This window comes from Epinephelus moara, chromosome 6 (assembly GCF_006386435.1).
Source record: "Epinephelus moara isolate mb chromosome 6, YSFRI_EMoa_1.0, whole genome shotgun sequence".
Lineage (NCBI taxonomy): Eukaryota > Metazoa > Chordata > Actinopteri > Perciformes > Serranidae > Epinephelus > Epinephelus moara.
The window spans coordinates 22,143,790-22,158,186 of NC_065511.1; the positions used below are offsets into that span (position 1 = coordinate 22,143,790).

Sequence of the window (14,397 nt, forward strand, 5' to 3'; positions counted from 1 at the left end):
AACAGTTTAACTGAACTGAAGCAAAATTAAATGGTTCATTAAAACACCTATAACTTTTGTTAGGGACACTAACTTTAATGGCAACCCAAAAAGTATTGGGAATATTAAACACAGGAAACACTGCCCCCTCCTGGTCAGTGGTGCCTTGCCAAGATTCTTCAGAGGATGGTAATACATCAATCTTTACTGGCACACCAGCTGTTGGGGAGCCATCTGGCAAACGTATGATCACCTATAATGACAACAAACAAAACTTGTACTTACAAAATCATCACAGTCATATCCTTAGCTGTGTACCCATTAGTTAGTTTCATGCATACCTTCATATCTAGTGGATATCCAGGATGAAAATATGGGCGAGTCTGAGAGACATCAATGATGTATTTGTGGGAGACAATAGGAAGGTAAATTTCTGCCTCTTGTATTTCACCACCTGGGCAAAAACAATGCAGATATCAGATGCATGAACAATTACAATAATATCCCCAATATCCTCTTCTACTACTACTTCTTCTTCTTCTCAGGCCCTCAGGAAAGCTGCTCAGCCTTGCTTCCAATTTATTCCAGTGGCCACATGCGGTATTGCAGCGAATAATTTCCCTGCAGCCCAGGAAGCATTTTCCTCGTAGACCACCATTATAAAACTGTTGACAGGACACCTTGAACTGCAAACAAGGTAAATTCTGAATATTTCTGTTATGATTTTTGATCCAAGGAAGTTTTATATTTTTAATACTTGACTCCAAAAGTAGATCAGGAGCTAGAGCCTTCAGCTATCAGGCTCCTCTCCTGTGGAATCATCTTCNAGCCCTGTGAGGCAAATTCTGATTTGTGATATTGGGCTTTATAAATAAAATTGATTGAATTGAAATTGACTCGAGTGAAGGAAAGTGATATTAGAATCTGTGACGTCATTAACAAAGCTAAGTTAATGAGCTGAGTGGAAACTCGTGGGTTGAGCCATCCGAGAAGGTATAACTGCAGCTGGAGCAGCTATGTGACCCACCCACTAGCTACATGACTTGCCTACCATAACCTACACATCAGTCCATGATCAGCTCCCTTCCCCACATCAGCCTGGAAGCCGATGCCCCAACATAATGCTAAGTCAGCGATTATCTAGCTATGAAGTATTGGGATAAAAAAGAGGTGGTTAAGATTAAGGTAAGGGTAATGGGAAGGGTAATATCTCATTTCTTCTAAAGTAATGAGAAGGCTTTTACTGTCGCAATGGTATGTTTGTCTTGTACTAGTGTAGGGGCATGTTGTGTACGCAGTACAAATGGAATATGTCTGAAGCTATGCATGTCTCAAGCCACCGAGCGAAATGCTTCTGCGCAGATTCAGTGGGCTGCATTTCGCAGAAGTAAACCAAGAAAACTATAACAATTTGTTTCCAAGGAAAATGTAAAAGAAGGAATGGTCATGACAACAGTGACAGTGTTCGAGGAGCCAGACTTTGGTGTCAGTCCTATTGGAGTTAATAGGGTGGGTGCGGCAAATGACACTATAACCCATCGTATCTTTGTTGTTTCTTCTTTGACTGAAAAAGCCTTCCACTAGACTAAAAAATGCAAATGTTGACGGTGAAGATTCTTAGTCATCCAGGTTAGGTAATCATAAGTGCTATATCATGGGCAACTGGACTTGCTTGAGTTTCGCCTCACATCCAAGAGACTTCTTCAGTTCTTATGGACTGGTGCAGAGTCGCAGGCTTTATATTCTGTGTGGGTTTGAACTCTTACAGAGGTGTTTAGGTCACATGTGAGTCGTTGACCCACCCAGCCATCTTGTGTGTCATTAGTATTTTGGACCCATCTAACCCTGTAGACACACATGTGACCTCAAAGATTCTGTAAGGATTCACACTCACACAGAATTTAAAGCCTGCGGCTCCGCATAAGTCCATTAGAACTGAAGAAGTCTCTTGGATGAGAGGAGAAACGTCTTCAAGAATCTCAAGCAAGTCCAGTTGCCTATGATATAGCACTTATGATTGACTGATGTTTTTTATCTGAATATGCACGTTCATTTGTCTTGTTACTGGTCTCCAAACAGATCATGGTGATCAGCTGTATCTCAGCCTCTGCTGGACAGAGCTATGATCTATTTGATCTGCTATGATCTGCTATAGTGTCAATAACATATTCCTGTAACATACAGGTATATTCAGTTGTTTTGTCGGGATTTTGGCACATTCCATAAAATATAGGATTGTGGACATTTACTTTAGCTTGGTAATTCTGTTTACCTACTCTAACACTTGAGTTAAACTGCTGTATTTAAACACATCTCTCATCTCTCATTGAATTCTAATCAGCACCATCCAGATTCATCACAGTGCCCTGGAGGTGCATACCAAGAAACAAAAACAAGCTTTCTGTTCTATTAAAACCAAACATGAGTAAACATTGTACTTAACAGTGCAAGTCACATGCCCCTGTATACAAAACACCAAATATTTGACACAATATGAAATATATTCTCTATTTACACCATAATGGTTTTAAACTTTTGGCTTTTGTAGGAGGCTGCTGACTTAAACATTGATATATAGTGACAGAGTGTCCTGTACTTTGTATGTTGGTGACGAATACTCCCAAGTAGAGTCGTGCTCCACTTTGTGTTAAATCAGACAGGTTTCTGTTCTGCTGTTTTTGGAAGTGCTCCTGTAAGTCAGCAATCTGGAGAGAAGCTTTTGCAGTTCCATCTGTGACCTGCAAGACATGAAATAAATTTTTCATTTTCAAGTACTGTGGCATTTAAGAGATAAAATATGTTGCCAGATTATCTAACACCAGATATTGAAATGACTTGTTTTATAAATTTTGGAGGGAAATCAGTTTCCTTACCGAACCAGTCAACTCCAGTCCCCTGATAAAGTCAGGCTTTGTTTTTAGACCAGGGGCTGGACCTGTTTTCATGAATCCGAATTGGCAGTGGTAAGCCCCTTTAACTCTCTCACCATGTGAATACCTAGAGAAAATCATTGAAAAATTGTGATTGTTGAAGTTAAGACAAAAAGAGAGTCTGAAAATGTAATGGTGGAGTTTGAGACAAGTAGCCTAACACAAAAAACACAGCGAGCAGCGTCAAAGTTCAGCCTGTGGCTAGTTGCCATGCAATGTCTGTGGAAAGCTGTGGCAGCCACAGAGCTGCAGTCATTTGATTCTACAGTAAAGTGCAGTCAAACTAAAAGTGGCATATTGCGGCCAGAGAATACCCTCTGCCAATCTGTACGACTTTTGTCGCTTGTTGACTTATGCTACAAAGAATTTGTTCCCACCTGAACACATGAACAAGAATCCCAGCTGCAGGGAAATGTAATTATTATGACAAGCTACACTTCACTGCTTCTTGCTGTGTTTTTTGCGTAATGATTATGACATGCTGTTGTACTGAATATCAGCGTGGCTGAAATTTGAATAAGGCACCAGGACGAAGATAATTACACCCAAATTACAACCAACTAGGATTACGGCACCCAGTGGCACCTGGCATAACCAACACAACACCACTTTATCCTCTTAAAACAATATTTACAACTTGGATTAATTTTTATGAAAACCATTTGATTCTTTCGATTGGAATATGAAGAAATATGAACAACTTACCGGGTAATTGAGGAATGGATACACATTCTGGCTATATGAGCGCTTCAGAGCAAGGGAGTTGCCCATTTTTTTCAATTTCAATTCCAATTTCAATTTTATTTATAAAGCCCAATATCACAAATCACAATTTGCCTCAGAGGGCTTTACAGCATACGACATCTCTCTGTCCTTTGGACCCTTGCAGCAGATAAGTAAAACTCCTCCCCAAAAAAACTTTAACGGGGAAAGAAAATGGTAGAAACCTCAGGAAGAGCGACTGAGGAGGGGTCCCTCTTCCAGGACAGACAGACATGCAATAGTAGGGATGCACCGAAATTAAAATTTGTGGCCGAAGCCAAAGCCGAATAAAATTAAACGCTTGGCCGAATACTGTTGTTTAGTTTTTCATTAGTTTTTGCAGATGAACCCCCTCCAGATTAGTGTTGTCACGGTACCAAAATTGGGACCCACGGTACGATACCAGTGAAAGTATCANATACCTGTGTGCCGCCACGGCTCGGCTGTCCAGGTACTTTTGGGCAGTCATGACGCCAAGAAGAGGACATTATTGGAGCCGGAATTCTCCGTCACCGGTAAGCCTTATCTTGCGGCGCGGAGCACTATGGCTGCCGTATTGCTGCTGCTGGTTGAAATCTGTACTTGCACAGCATGCTGATGATTTATTTTGCTCGCACAAAACTAACGGAGTAAAATATCGCCACACTGCCGACATTTTACTCCGTCCATCACCGCACGCTTATTCCACCGAATACCGAATGTGTGTTTTTTTTGCAATATTCGGCCGAATATATTCGGTTACCGAATATTCGGTGCATCCCTATGCAGTAGATGCCGTACAGAACAGATCAACATGATGAATTAACAGTAATCCATATGACACAATGAGATGTCTTTTTTACCAGGCTGGTATATCTCAGTGATTTAATGTCTTCTTTGGTGCTCATACTATAGTTTCAATAACACGAACTGAACGATTGAATTGTGGAGAATCTAACCAAAATAACAATGTGTAGCATCTCCATATTGACAAAAGTTCAAACATTTATATTTGCCTATGTGATTGAAGCACCTAACTAACATTAGCTCAAGTGGGTAGCCAACAACCTTTTTTATACATCCAAAGAACTTTAAAATAATGAACTGCTTGGCAACCAAACCACGTGTCTAAATGAGACAGGCATTTATTTGTCAAAATGTGTAGCTACACAGGACTAGTAAAAGGGACAGGCCGTGTAATTGGGATTAATCTTTTAATTGAAGTTTTACGGTAATAATTTATTTGGCTCTGCAAACACAAATAGTTATGCAACTGGACTGTTGCCAAGCACAAAACGAACATTTCTGCTCACTGGCTTGCTGCTCTAGGTCCAAACGTTACCACAGACCAGCTACTTTGTATCATATAAGCCGCGTCTGTGTGTTTAGATAGATAGATAGATAGATAGATAGATAGATAGATAGATAGATAGATAAAACTTAATTATCCACCGTAGTGGAAATTTGTCTTCGGCCTCTCCAGACACCAAACCACACAAGGCAAAACCAGGACACTCATCAAGACACACAACAGAAAGGAAAAGAAAAGTAAAGTTGAGTAAAGTTGTTGTGCAAATAGGAAAAAAAACAAAACAAAACAAAAAATCAGCAACAGCAGGTACAGTCATGTTATGTTCAGAGTATGTATGGCATATGGAATGAAAGATTTCTTATATATGTTCTGGCTCACCCTCGGGACTCTGAATTTGCGGCCGGATGGAAGTAGTTCGAACTGTGAGTGTAAGGGGTGTGAAGTATCCCCAGATATCTGTCTGGCCTTCCTAACAACTGCCCCATTGAACAGCTCACCAAGTTGGAGGTGTGGCTTACCAACCACCTTCCCTGCAGTTTTCACAATTGAAGAAAGCTTGTTTTTCTGCCTCACATTCAGATTCCCATACGAAGCAGCTATATTAAACTGCAAGATGCTTTCCACAAGACCTCTGTATGCCATTTCCAATATGTGACTGCTTACACCAAAGCTCTTCAATTTCCTAATTAAAAACAGTCGCTGATTTGCTCTCTTAAAAATGCTATCTGAGTGCTCATTAAAACTCAAGGTGTGATCAATGATTGTACCCAAATACTTAAAATGATCCACAACCTTCACAGGCTGGTTGTTAAGCACAACAGGGGTAACATTAGTAACTCCCTTAGTATGTACTACAGGTTCTTTTGTTTTGGCCACATTCATTTCCAGATAACTGGCCTGGCACCAGTCCTGCAATACCGAAACATATCTAAAAGAAACTCCCTCGTGTGTTGGGTTAGTTTTCTGATATAAGCCCAACCAAGGCCAAGTCATCTGCATATTTAAACAGTTGAACATTTTTGTCATTCACAGTGAAGGCATTAATGTAGATGGAAAACAACTGAGGGGGGTCGGTTAAAAAACATCTAATCCAGTGAATCAGCCCGCCATTCACATTCATCATAAAAAGTCATTCAAAAATGTGCATAGTATTAAAAGCAGAACTAAAATCAATTAAAAGAACCCGGGCCAGTGTATTTGGCTGTTGCAGATGTTTGGCTACATAGTCCACCAGGGTAACAGCTGCATCTTCTGTGCCCCTATGTGGTCTGTAGGCAAACTGAAAGGGGTCAAGTTGGTCACTGACATGGAGCATCAGATGGTTGCTGACCACTCTCTCCATGCACTTAGCTAAAAGTGGAGTGAGTGCCACCGTTCTAAAATCCTTAAGAGCCGTGGCCCTAGAGATTTTAGGTATAGGTATTATTGTGGATTTTTTCCATTGGTTAGGAAAGATACAACAATTCAGCAAGGTCTGAAACAGCTGAGTGACAAATCCCTTAAAGGAGAAGTTGTGTTTTTTACAACCTGGACTTTATTCCTGGCATTAAATACGGTTGTTTACTCACCCAGATAAGTTTGGTGTCATTTGGAGTCCTTCGGAAGATATTTAGATCCGCGAGAGCTGCGTACATCCATATAGTGGGAATGATCGGGGCAGCGACAATAAGGCTCTAAATAACACATTATCTGCCGTGAAACTCGTTCATTTCACCAATATGTTTTTATGAATCGCTAGAGTTGCTTGTCATCATCATCATCATCCGGGTCATTTATACTGACCTACTAACCTCTGACCTGGATGATGTCATCCAGGCTGACCTACTAACCTCTGACCTGGATGATGTCATCCAGGTGCGCGCGCCGCACACCCGGCAAGGCTCTGTTTACGCTCTGTTTAGGCTGAAACATGGCTGAATATTTGTCAAGGCTCTGTTTACGCTCTGTTTAGGCTGAAACATGGCTGAATATTTGTCAGGTTTTGAGGTTGTGGACGACGACTTTGAATATGATGGACGTCCTTACCGTTTTGAGCCAGAGTATACGGATGAGGAGCTCTTTGAAAGGAGGATGCGGAGGCAGAGAGAGGAACAGCTGTCCAGAGAACAACAAACCGCTGCACGTCCGAGCTAACCGATGCTAACTGGTGGTGTTCTTGTGAACAATGTTCCTCTATGCCAACAGAGGAGGAATGTCTTTGTTGCTCCGAGTGGGATTTGAGGCCAGGAGATACACGTCTGGATGTCTCCAGAAATGACTGTCTCACAACTACAGAGGATTTCACTTCTATGATCAACCGGGCTGTTGTAGAGACTTTTTTTCGTGTCCCGAAAGTAAACTGGAAGACCCAGCCAAAGCCTGCAGGACCGAACGGGCAACTTTCAATTGAGTAAGTAACGTTAGCCTACACACATGCATAAGTTGTTTATTTTCATTGAATTTGTTTGCTTGATAAGTAAATAACTATGAGAATTTACATTTCTTTAGTTTCTTCTCATCGCTTGTGTAGAACAGCCCGCACACTGCACAAAAAGCAGAGGCACTTCTTATGCAAAACGTGAATTTATTATTACATAATGTTCAGTGACAAATAGTGAGAAACAGAAGGGTGAACGCTTCGGTGGTAAAGAGGATTGTCTTTACGAATTGCCTCTGGAATCATCCAGGTCAGAGGTTAGTAGGTCAGTATAAATGACCCGGATGATGATGATGACAAGCAACTCTAGCGATTCATAAAAACATATTGGTGAAATGAACGAGTTTCGCGGCAGATAATGTGTTATTTAGAGCCTCAATGTCGGTACCCCGATCATTCCCACTATATGGATGTACGCGGCTCTCGCGGATCTAAATATCTTCCGAAGGACTCCAAATGTCACCAAACTTATCTGGGTGAGTAAACAACCATATTTAATGCCAGGAATAAGATCCAGGTTGTAAAAAACGGAACTTTCCCTTTAAGCTGTTGATAACATGATTTAACCACCTCTGAGGCCTTCGGGCCCAGGCGCTTTGTTAGGTTTGATTTTGGAGAGACATCTGCCTACTTCTTCCTCAGAAAGCTGGATAGGGTCATAACTTACTATCTGTTCACAGAATGTACTGTAGCCTGCTTTAGGGTCTCTTACATCAAACCTACCATAAAAGGTGTTCAGATCATTAACAAATCTGCTGCAATCTGCTATATTTACCCTTTGTTTTTCCTGTTCCCTGCCCATCATGACATTTAGTCACTCCCAAGCTTGTTTTACATTGGCTGAACAGAACTTTTGCTCGATTTTATTCTTAAAATCTATCTTGGCTTTAAAAACTCTCCGCCTAAACTCCTTCTCTTTCTCCCTTACTAAATCCACTTCACCTCTCAAAAATGCAGCCTTTTTCTCATTTAAACATATTTTAAAATCCTTCGAGAGCCATGACTTATTATTACTAAACACCTTGACTGTCTTAGTTGGGATAATAGTGTCCTCACAGAACTTAATGTAACTTGTGATTGTGTCCGTCAGTTCATGTGGATCAGCGCATGCGTCAGAAAACACGCTCCAGTCTGTGGTGTCAGAACAATGTCTGAGCTCCTCCTCCCCATCCTCAGACCATTGCTGTACAGTTTTTAGACGAGGTTCCTCACGTTTGACTTTCTGTCTGTATTTCGGGAGGAGATGGATAACATTGTGATCCGATTTTCCAAGAGGAGGCCGGCTCACTGACTTGTATGCGTCAGGGATATTCCCGAAGCACTGGTCCAGTATGCGAGTGGAGCGAGTGGCCGTGGTTACATACTGCTGCAGAGTCTGGAGATGCGGTGACAGCTGACAGGTGTTGAAGTCTCCCAAAACAAACACCGGCTGGTCAGCCGATCGGGAGAGAGCAGAATTGTAGCAGTCAGTTATGACTTCCGCAGCTTCTTTATTGTTGGGCCCAGGGACATAAACAAGGATGATGGTGATTTGCCCAAACTCCCGCGGTAGGTAGAACGGTCTGATAGAAACAGACAGCAGCTCGTAGTCTCTAGTGCACACTCTCTGGAGCACTTTGAATTGTGTGGCCCAGGAATTAGCAATGTACATGCAGAGACCTCCACCAATGGATTTGTTAGATGACACACTATCCCGGTCAGCCCTTATGAGCGAGTATCCCTCTATGTCGACACTCGTGCTGTCCTCGTGGAGCCATGTCCATTTATTTTGCAACTGGTTTGCATTTGTGTGATGCCGATGAGTTAGCAGCTTAATCAGCACGTTGCATCATCTTCTGATGTCATATGAGCATACCTGGAGATTTGCAGTTAAGCATCCAGGCTTCTTTACTTCCCTTCATCCTTTTCTGACAACCATGCATTATTAAACTTAAATGTTATGTGTGGGAATATGCTTTTCTTTGCTGTGCAAAGTTTGAAACAACAACCTTTAATGTAGGCTAATTTACGGTTAACGTAAATAATAGTTCAGAACACGTGAGGCACAGCGATGGATGCATAGCTAAAAGTCCCAGTGCTGTTATACAGGTCACGGGGAGTACCACCAGTTGGTCCAGGAGCTTCGCCTCAATGATGGAATTAATTGATATATTTTATGTTAATATTGACTAAAGTAACTGGGTATAATTTGATAGCTTACGCAAAAAGTTAGCTAGGTAGGCTAATGCTAGCCGTTAGTAACCTTGGCCACAATGTTAGCATCTCCATAAGGCAATGACTTGTATATGTATTTTTTTTTACCTTGCTCTTACCTTTTGTCTGACAGGTGGATATACTGTAAAAGGCCAGAAAAAGAGTTGGGTAAAATACCCTATATACCTGCATATACCCTCGACTGCACCACTGGGCAAAACAGTGGATGACATGTTGAGCGATTTTCAACCCATAAAATGCCAATTTTTATAAATTTGGCAAAAAGTCAGTTTCAACACCAGCGCTGATATGTTCTGTCACAGTACAATCATATGTAGTTTACAGCCCAAAACACGTTTCTTGTGCTTTAATTAACACTTACCTTGCTGAGATGGTGAAGTCAAACTGTTCAGCACTCAACAAAACATAGCGCTGTTCCATTCCGATGTTCACCTCAAAACTTGGTAAAACTAGGGAGTGTAACAATAAAAATGTTTTTAGAGGGAAGAAATTTTATTTGGTAATTTTAAAGAAACGTTAAAATCAAATGAGCTTACCAAATCTTTGGACTTTGAACTCTCGGGAAGCAGCATTTGCTTCATCGTCTTTATAGTGTGCTGTAATCTTCCATGTGCCCATTCTTTGTAAACAAAATATACACCTGTTATAATGGTATGCCAGACTTCCTGTGCTGTTATGATAGACACAGTTAACTATGAATCTATTTTAACGTACTTAGAGACATCGGGAATGAAGAAGTAGTCTTGGAGAATTCCTCCCTTTGCAGTCCTAAGGGACTTAATTACTCTGTTTCCAGCAGCATTCTGTCATAAAATAATAGAAGCATGAATCATGAAATTAAATCATACAAACATTATTCCTATAGAAAATGTATGTACTCACAAATACTGATATCTGGAACAATTCGTCATGAGGCCTGAATGAGTGGTCAAGAGTGAATATCCTGTATTTCACTAGAAGAGAGATAATCCATGTAAAATGTCTTTAAAGGCAATCACTGTTAATTATCTGTTGAGGGGGGAATTATAGCACATTGCTTTACATTTTTGCACATTTATTGACTTTCCTTTTACCTTTCTGAGTTGGGTTGTAGATTGGCTGATCAGTCTGAATGAAGATATTGCCCCTGCGTTTTGATACCAGGACATGCGTCTTCTTTAAATCTTGGTCGGAGAACTTTGCCACCAGCAAAAGGTAGGAGTGTTCATAATTTTTTAGGAATCTTGACATTTTTTCCTTGTCTATCTGTAAATGTGCAAATTAGATGTTAAGGTTAATGACATCTTATTCCTGTCAAAAATAGTTTGCTTTTAGTATGAGTGCTGCAGTGTCTCATACCATGAGCTCAACTGTATTGACCTCTCCTTCCACAGTACATTGAGTTGTTTTCTTCTCGGACACTATAGTAGCGCTAGCTTCATGCTCCAAGTAAAGAGTAACAGGAATGTTGAGATAAGTCTTTCCCATCTGGACAGACACTTTCTTGTTAACACCCACATGAAACACTCCAGGGGCTGAGATTAAGAATCTGCACACAATGGTGAAAAATAACATTTACTGTATCCTTTATGGCTATATTTTGCATTCATCGGCTTCTGTGCCTATAAACATCTGCAATCCTGCATATTTCATCTGATTACATTGTGACAAAATGTCATAATCACATTACATTTGCTGAAAACATGTTGATTATTATGTTCAAGACTGTAAAATCTTATAAAACAGCTTATATTAACCCTCTTTGCACTGAACACAGAAAGGTTGGCATCACATTCAATTTTTACGTAATGTAGATTCATGCAGCTAGTTCTACATTTACCCGTCGTCCACTGAAGAAGCTGATCCCTCAGTCAAGATCAGGAGCAGTATTGAAAAGACGTAGCACTCCATTGTGTAGCTCCTATTTCTTTGCCTGCTCTGACACCAGCTTCTCATTAACTGAGATTTTGGTATTTACCCGCCCCTGTATTTCTCAATCGTTGGATCTCTCAGTGCCCTCCCTCTGTTTTTTCTTTTTTTTTTTCCTCCACAATGTCTTATAAAGAAATATCACTCCTCAGAGTGATGGCTCATGTAGCATGTGCTAACTGATAATACATAAATTGAGAAAATCATCATGCTGTCAGATATAACATGTATACTGATGTATACAGATGTGTGGCATAGTCTTTAGTTCAATAGTATGTAAATTTCTACATACATGAAAGTACACAGTCTAAACAGATTAATATGAAACGTGAGGACAACAAAGCAGATCAGATCATAGTGAACTGACAGATGCATATCAGACTACAACAGGTTTGACTTTATAAAAGTCAGTTTTATATCACTGCTGCCTGGTGTGCAGCAGGGAAAGTGTTTTTGTTACACAATGTGGAACCATTTGCTCATCGGTCACTGTGAGTCAGACAGATTTTTCCCATTTCCCAAAGTCTGGGCTCTTTGGGTATTGGATGGAGTGAACACTGTGTACTGGTTCAGGAATGATTTAGAGTGAAGTAGAGCTCAGTAAAATCTGTTAACTTAATTACAACCATTTGTTTGGTGATTCAGATGTTTTAATATATCTTGTTAGTTGTAACTAAAGCTGCTTGTGTAACAGATCATAAATCTCCGGTGTAGTTTACTTGTACTTTTATAACCTATTGTGCGGGTGTAGTCATCAGTGAACGGATTGTATGCTGAATGGAATTTAAAAAGCTGCCAAACTGTTTTCTGCTCTAGTAAAATGGAACAGATTTAAGATTTATGACACAGATTTCATCAGGTTGTGGATACTAGTAACAAATATATTCAAAGACAAAGTCACAAACCTTTTTCTACATGAACAGCTTGGTGTAAGATGCAATAAACAGGATGACAAACATACACAATAAGTAGCATACATGATGCAATTCAAGATAAAAGACACTGACTTGACAGGGATATCATGTTTTTTTTAAATTTTATTTTAGACCAGTGATCGTTGTGGCTGGAGGCACTACTTTTTCGAGTTTTCCATCCATCCATATGTCCATCCATATGTCCACCCATACATCCCATTCTTGTGAATGCAATATCTCAAAAACGTCTTTAGGGAATTTCTTCAAATGTGGCAAAAATGTCCACTTGGACTCAACAATGAACTAATTAGATTGTGGCGGTCATAGGTCATAAGCCAAGGTCACTGTGACCTTGTCTATCTCATTCTTGTGAATGTGATATGTCAAGAACACCTTGGGGGATTCCTTCGAATTCGGTACTAATGTTCATCTGGACTCAACGATGAACTGATTAGATTTTAGTGGTCAAAGGTCAAGATCACTGTTACCTTGCATCTGTCTTATTCTCGTGATCGCGATATTTAAGAACACATTGAGGGCATTTCTTCATATTTGACACAAACGTCCACTTAAGCTTAAAAATGTACTGATCAGAAAATTGCAGTCAAAGGTCAAGGTCACTGTGACTATGCATTCGTCTCATTCTCATGAGTGCGATATCTTAAGAGGGCCTTCACGGAATTTCCCTTAATTTGTCACAAGCATTCACTCGGACTCAAGAATGTACTGATTAGACTTTGGTGGTCAAAGGTCAAGGTCACTGTGACCTCCTCACAAAGCATGTTTTTGGCCAAAACTCAAGAATTTATATTACTATGACAAAACTGCACATAAATGTCTGATAGGGTATAATGATGAAGTGACAAAAGGTCAAAAGTAATCTTTACTGTGACATTATAATGTTTTGCATAAAAACTTTTTTTGGCCATTACTTAACTTCATATCTCAAGAAAAGAAGGGGAGACATTTTGTTGGATACCGAATTGGCAACACTAATCTTGGATGCCCACTGTAAAACTGTGTTGATTGTATAGATCTTCTGTGCTGTTGGGTTGAAGATGTATGTGGAGCATCCATGTTTTCACAGACATGGATTTGAACTGTAAGTGCAACTTTACGGGTTGACAGAGGCATTCAAGTGCGAGGCAGCAATTCTAGTTTAGTTAAATTTAGAATAAACCAAAACTGTGTGTAAATGCATTATATTCTTACATCTTTATAGAAACTTTACTTCACTCTTACAGGTCTGGGGTTAATATTAACACCAATAAACATCCATATCAAGGTTTTTGGAAGAATTTATTTTGCTATACAAGAACTAGAGCTGTTGAGTTTTGTTGTTTTGAATTTGAGCAAAAGTATACACACAGTTATACACATAAAAAAGGCCCTGTATAATCCAAAGACATATTTGGCACATGGAAGGAACATCTCTGTCAGCCTCCATTTTGTGTAATCCTAACAAGAGCTCCATGTGTTTAGTTTACTTCTTTCTTCAAAATGATATTATATTAACACCTAAATCAGTTTCAGCTTTTTACAGAAAATGTAAAAGTGTCAGTCCACTGATGCAGCCTCGCATTACCACCCCCTACCAAGGAGAACTCAAGGAATTGAAAAGTCAATGTCCAGGGTCTGGAAATTTAATGTGAAGTAAGAAAAGAGAGTTTGAATTGAGAAACCTACATTTTAAAGGCTAAAAGACAAATTTGTTGATGATAACACATTTTCATCTGTATTCTATGCTAAAATGTTCCTTATAAATGCCATTAATAATCAACGTCAACAAATAGTATAAAATTCAGTACTGGTCCTGCAAAGTCAAACTTTTTCACAACAGTTTAAATGCAGTCTCTTCTTTGCACACAGCTCCATGGCATTTAATGAATTCCCATGTTGATCTGCGTAAGCAGTATCTCAGTGCGTATTCATGTTGTTTCACTATCATGACTGTGAGTATACAAGGTGAAAAAAGAGCTCTAA

At 39.9% G+C, this 14,397-nt stretch overlaps 1 protein-coding gene across 2 annotated transcripts in view; it reads right to left on the reverse strand.

Moving 5' to 3' along the window:
* LOC126392490 (complement C4-B-like) overlaps nucleotides 1–11,629 on the reverse strand; it is a 36,768-nt gene extending 25,139 nt beyond the window's left edge. Inside the window, exons 1-11 of one of the 2 annotated variants that reach the window (XR_007570185.1) lie at nucleotides 11,412–11,629; nucleotides 10,931–11,120; nucleotides 10,666–10,837; nucleotides 10,475–10,545; nucleotides 10,307–10,395; nucleotides 10,129–10,211; nucleotides 9,954–10,041; nucleotides 2,853–2,976; nucleotides 2,576–2,717; nucleotides 321–433; nucleotides 74–232 (exon numbers count right to left, since the gene is read on the reverse strand). Coding sequence is in view for 1 of the 2 variants with exons in the window: in XM_050047903.1 (XP_049903860.1) it covers nucleotides 74–232; nucleotides 321–433; nucleotides 2,576–2,717; nucleotides 2,853–2,976; nucleotides 9,954–10,041; nucleotides 10,129–10,211; nucleotides 10,307–10,395; nucleotides 10,475–10,545; nucleotides 10,666–10,837; nucleotides 10,931–11,120; nucleotides 11,412–11,527 (1,347 nt within the window). In the remaining variant the exon portion in view is untranslated. The remainder of the gene's footprint in view (nucleotides 1–73; nucleotides 233–320; nucleotides 434–2,575; nucleotides 2,718–2,852; nucleotides 2,977–9,953; nucleotides 10,042–10,128; nucleotides 10,212–10,306; nucleotides 10,396–10,474; nucleotides 10,546–10,665; nucleotides 10,838–10,930; nucleotides 11,121–11,411) is intronic. The other variant, XM_050047903.1, reaches the window with a different exon arrangement.
* Between the last annotated feature and the right edge of the window lie 2,768 nt (nucleotides 11,630–14,397).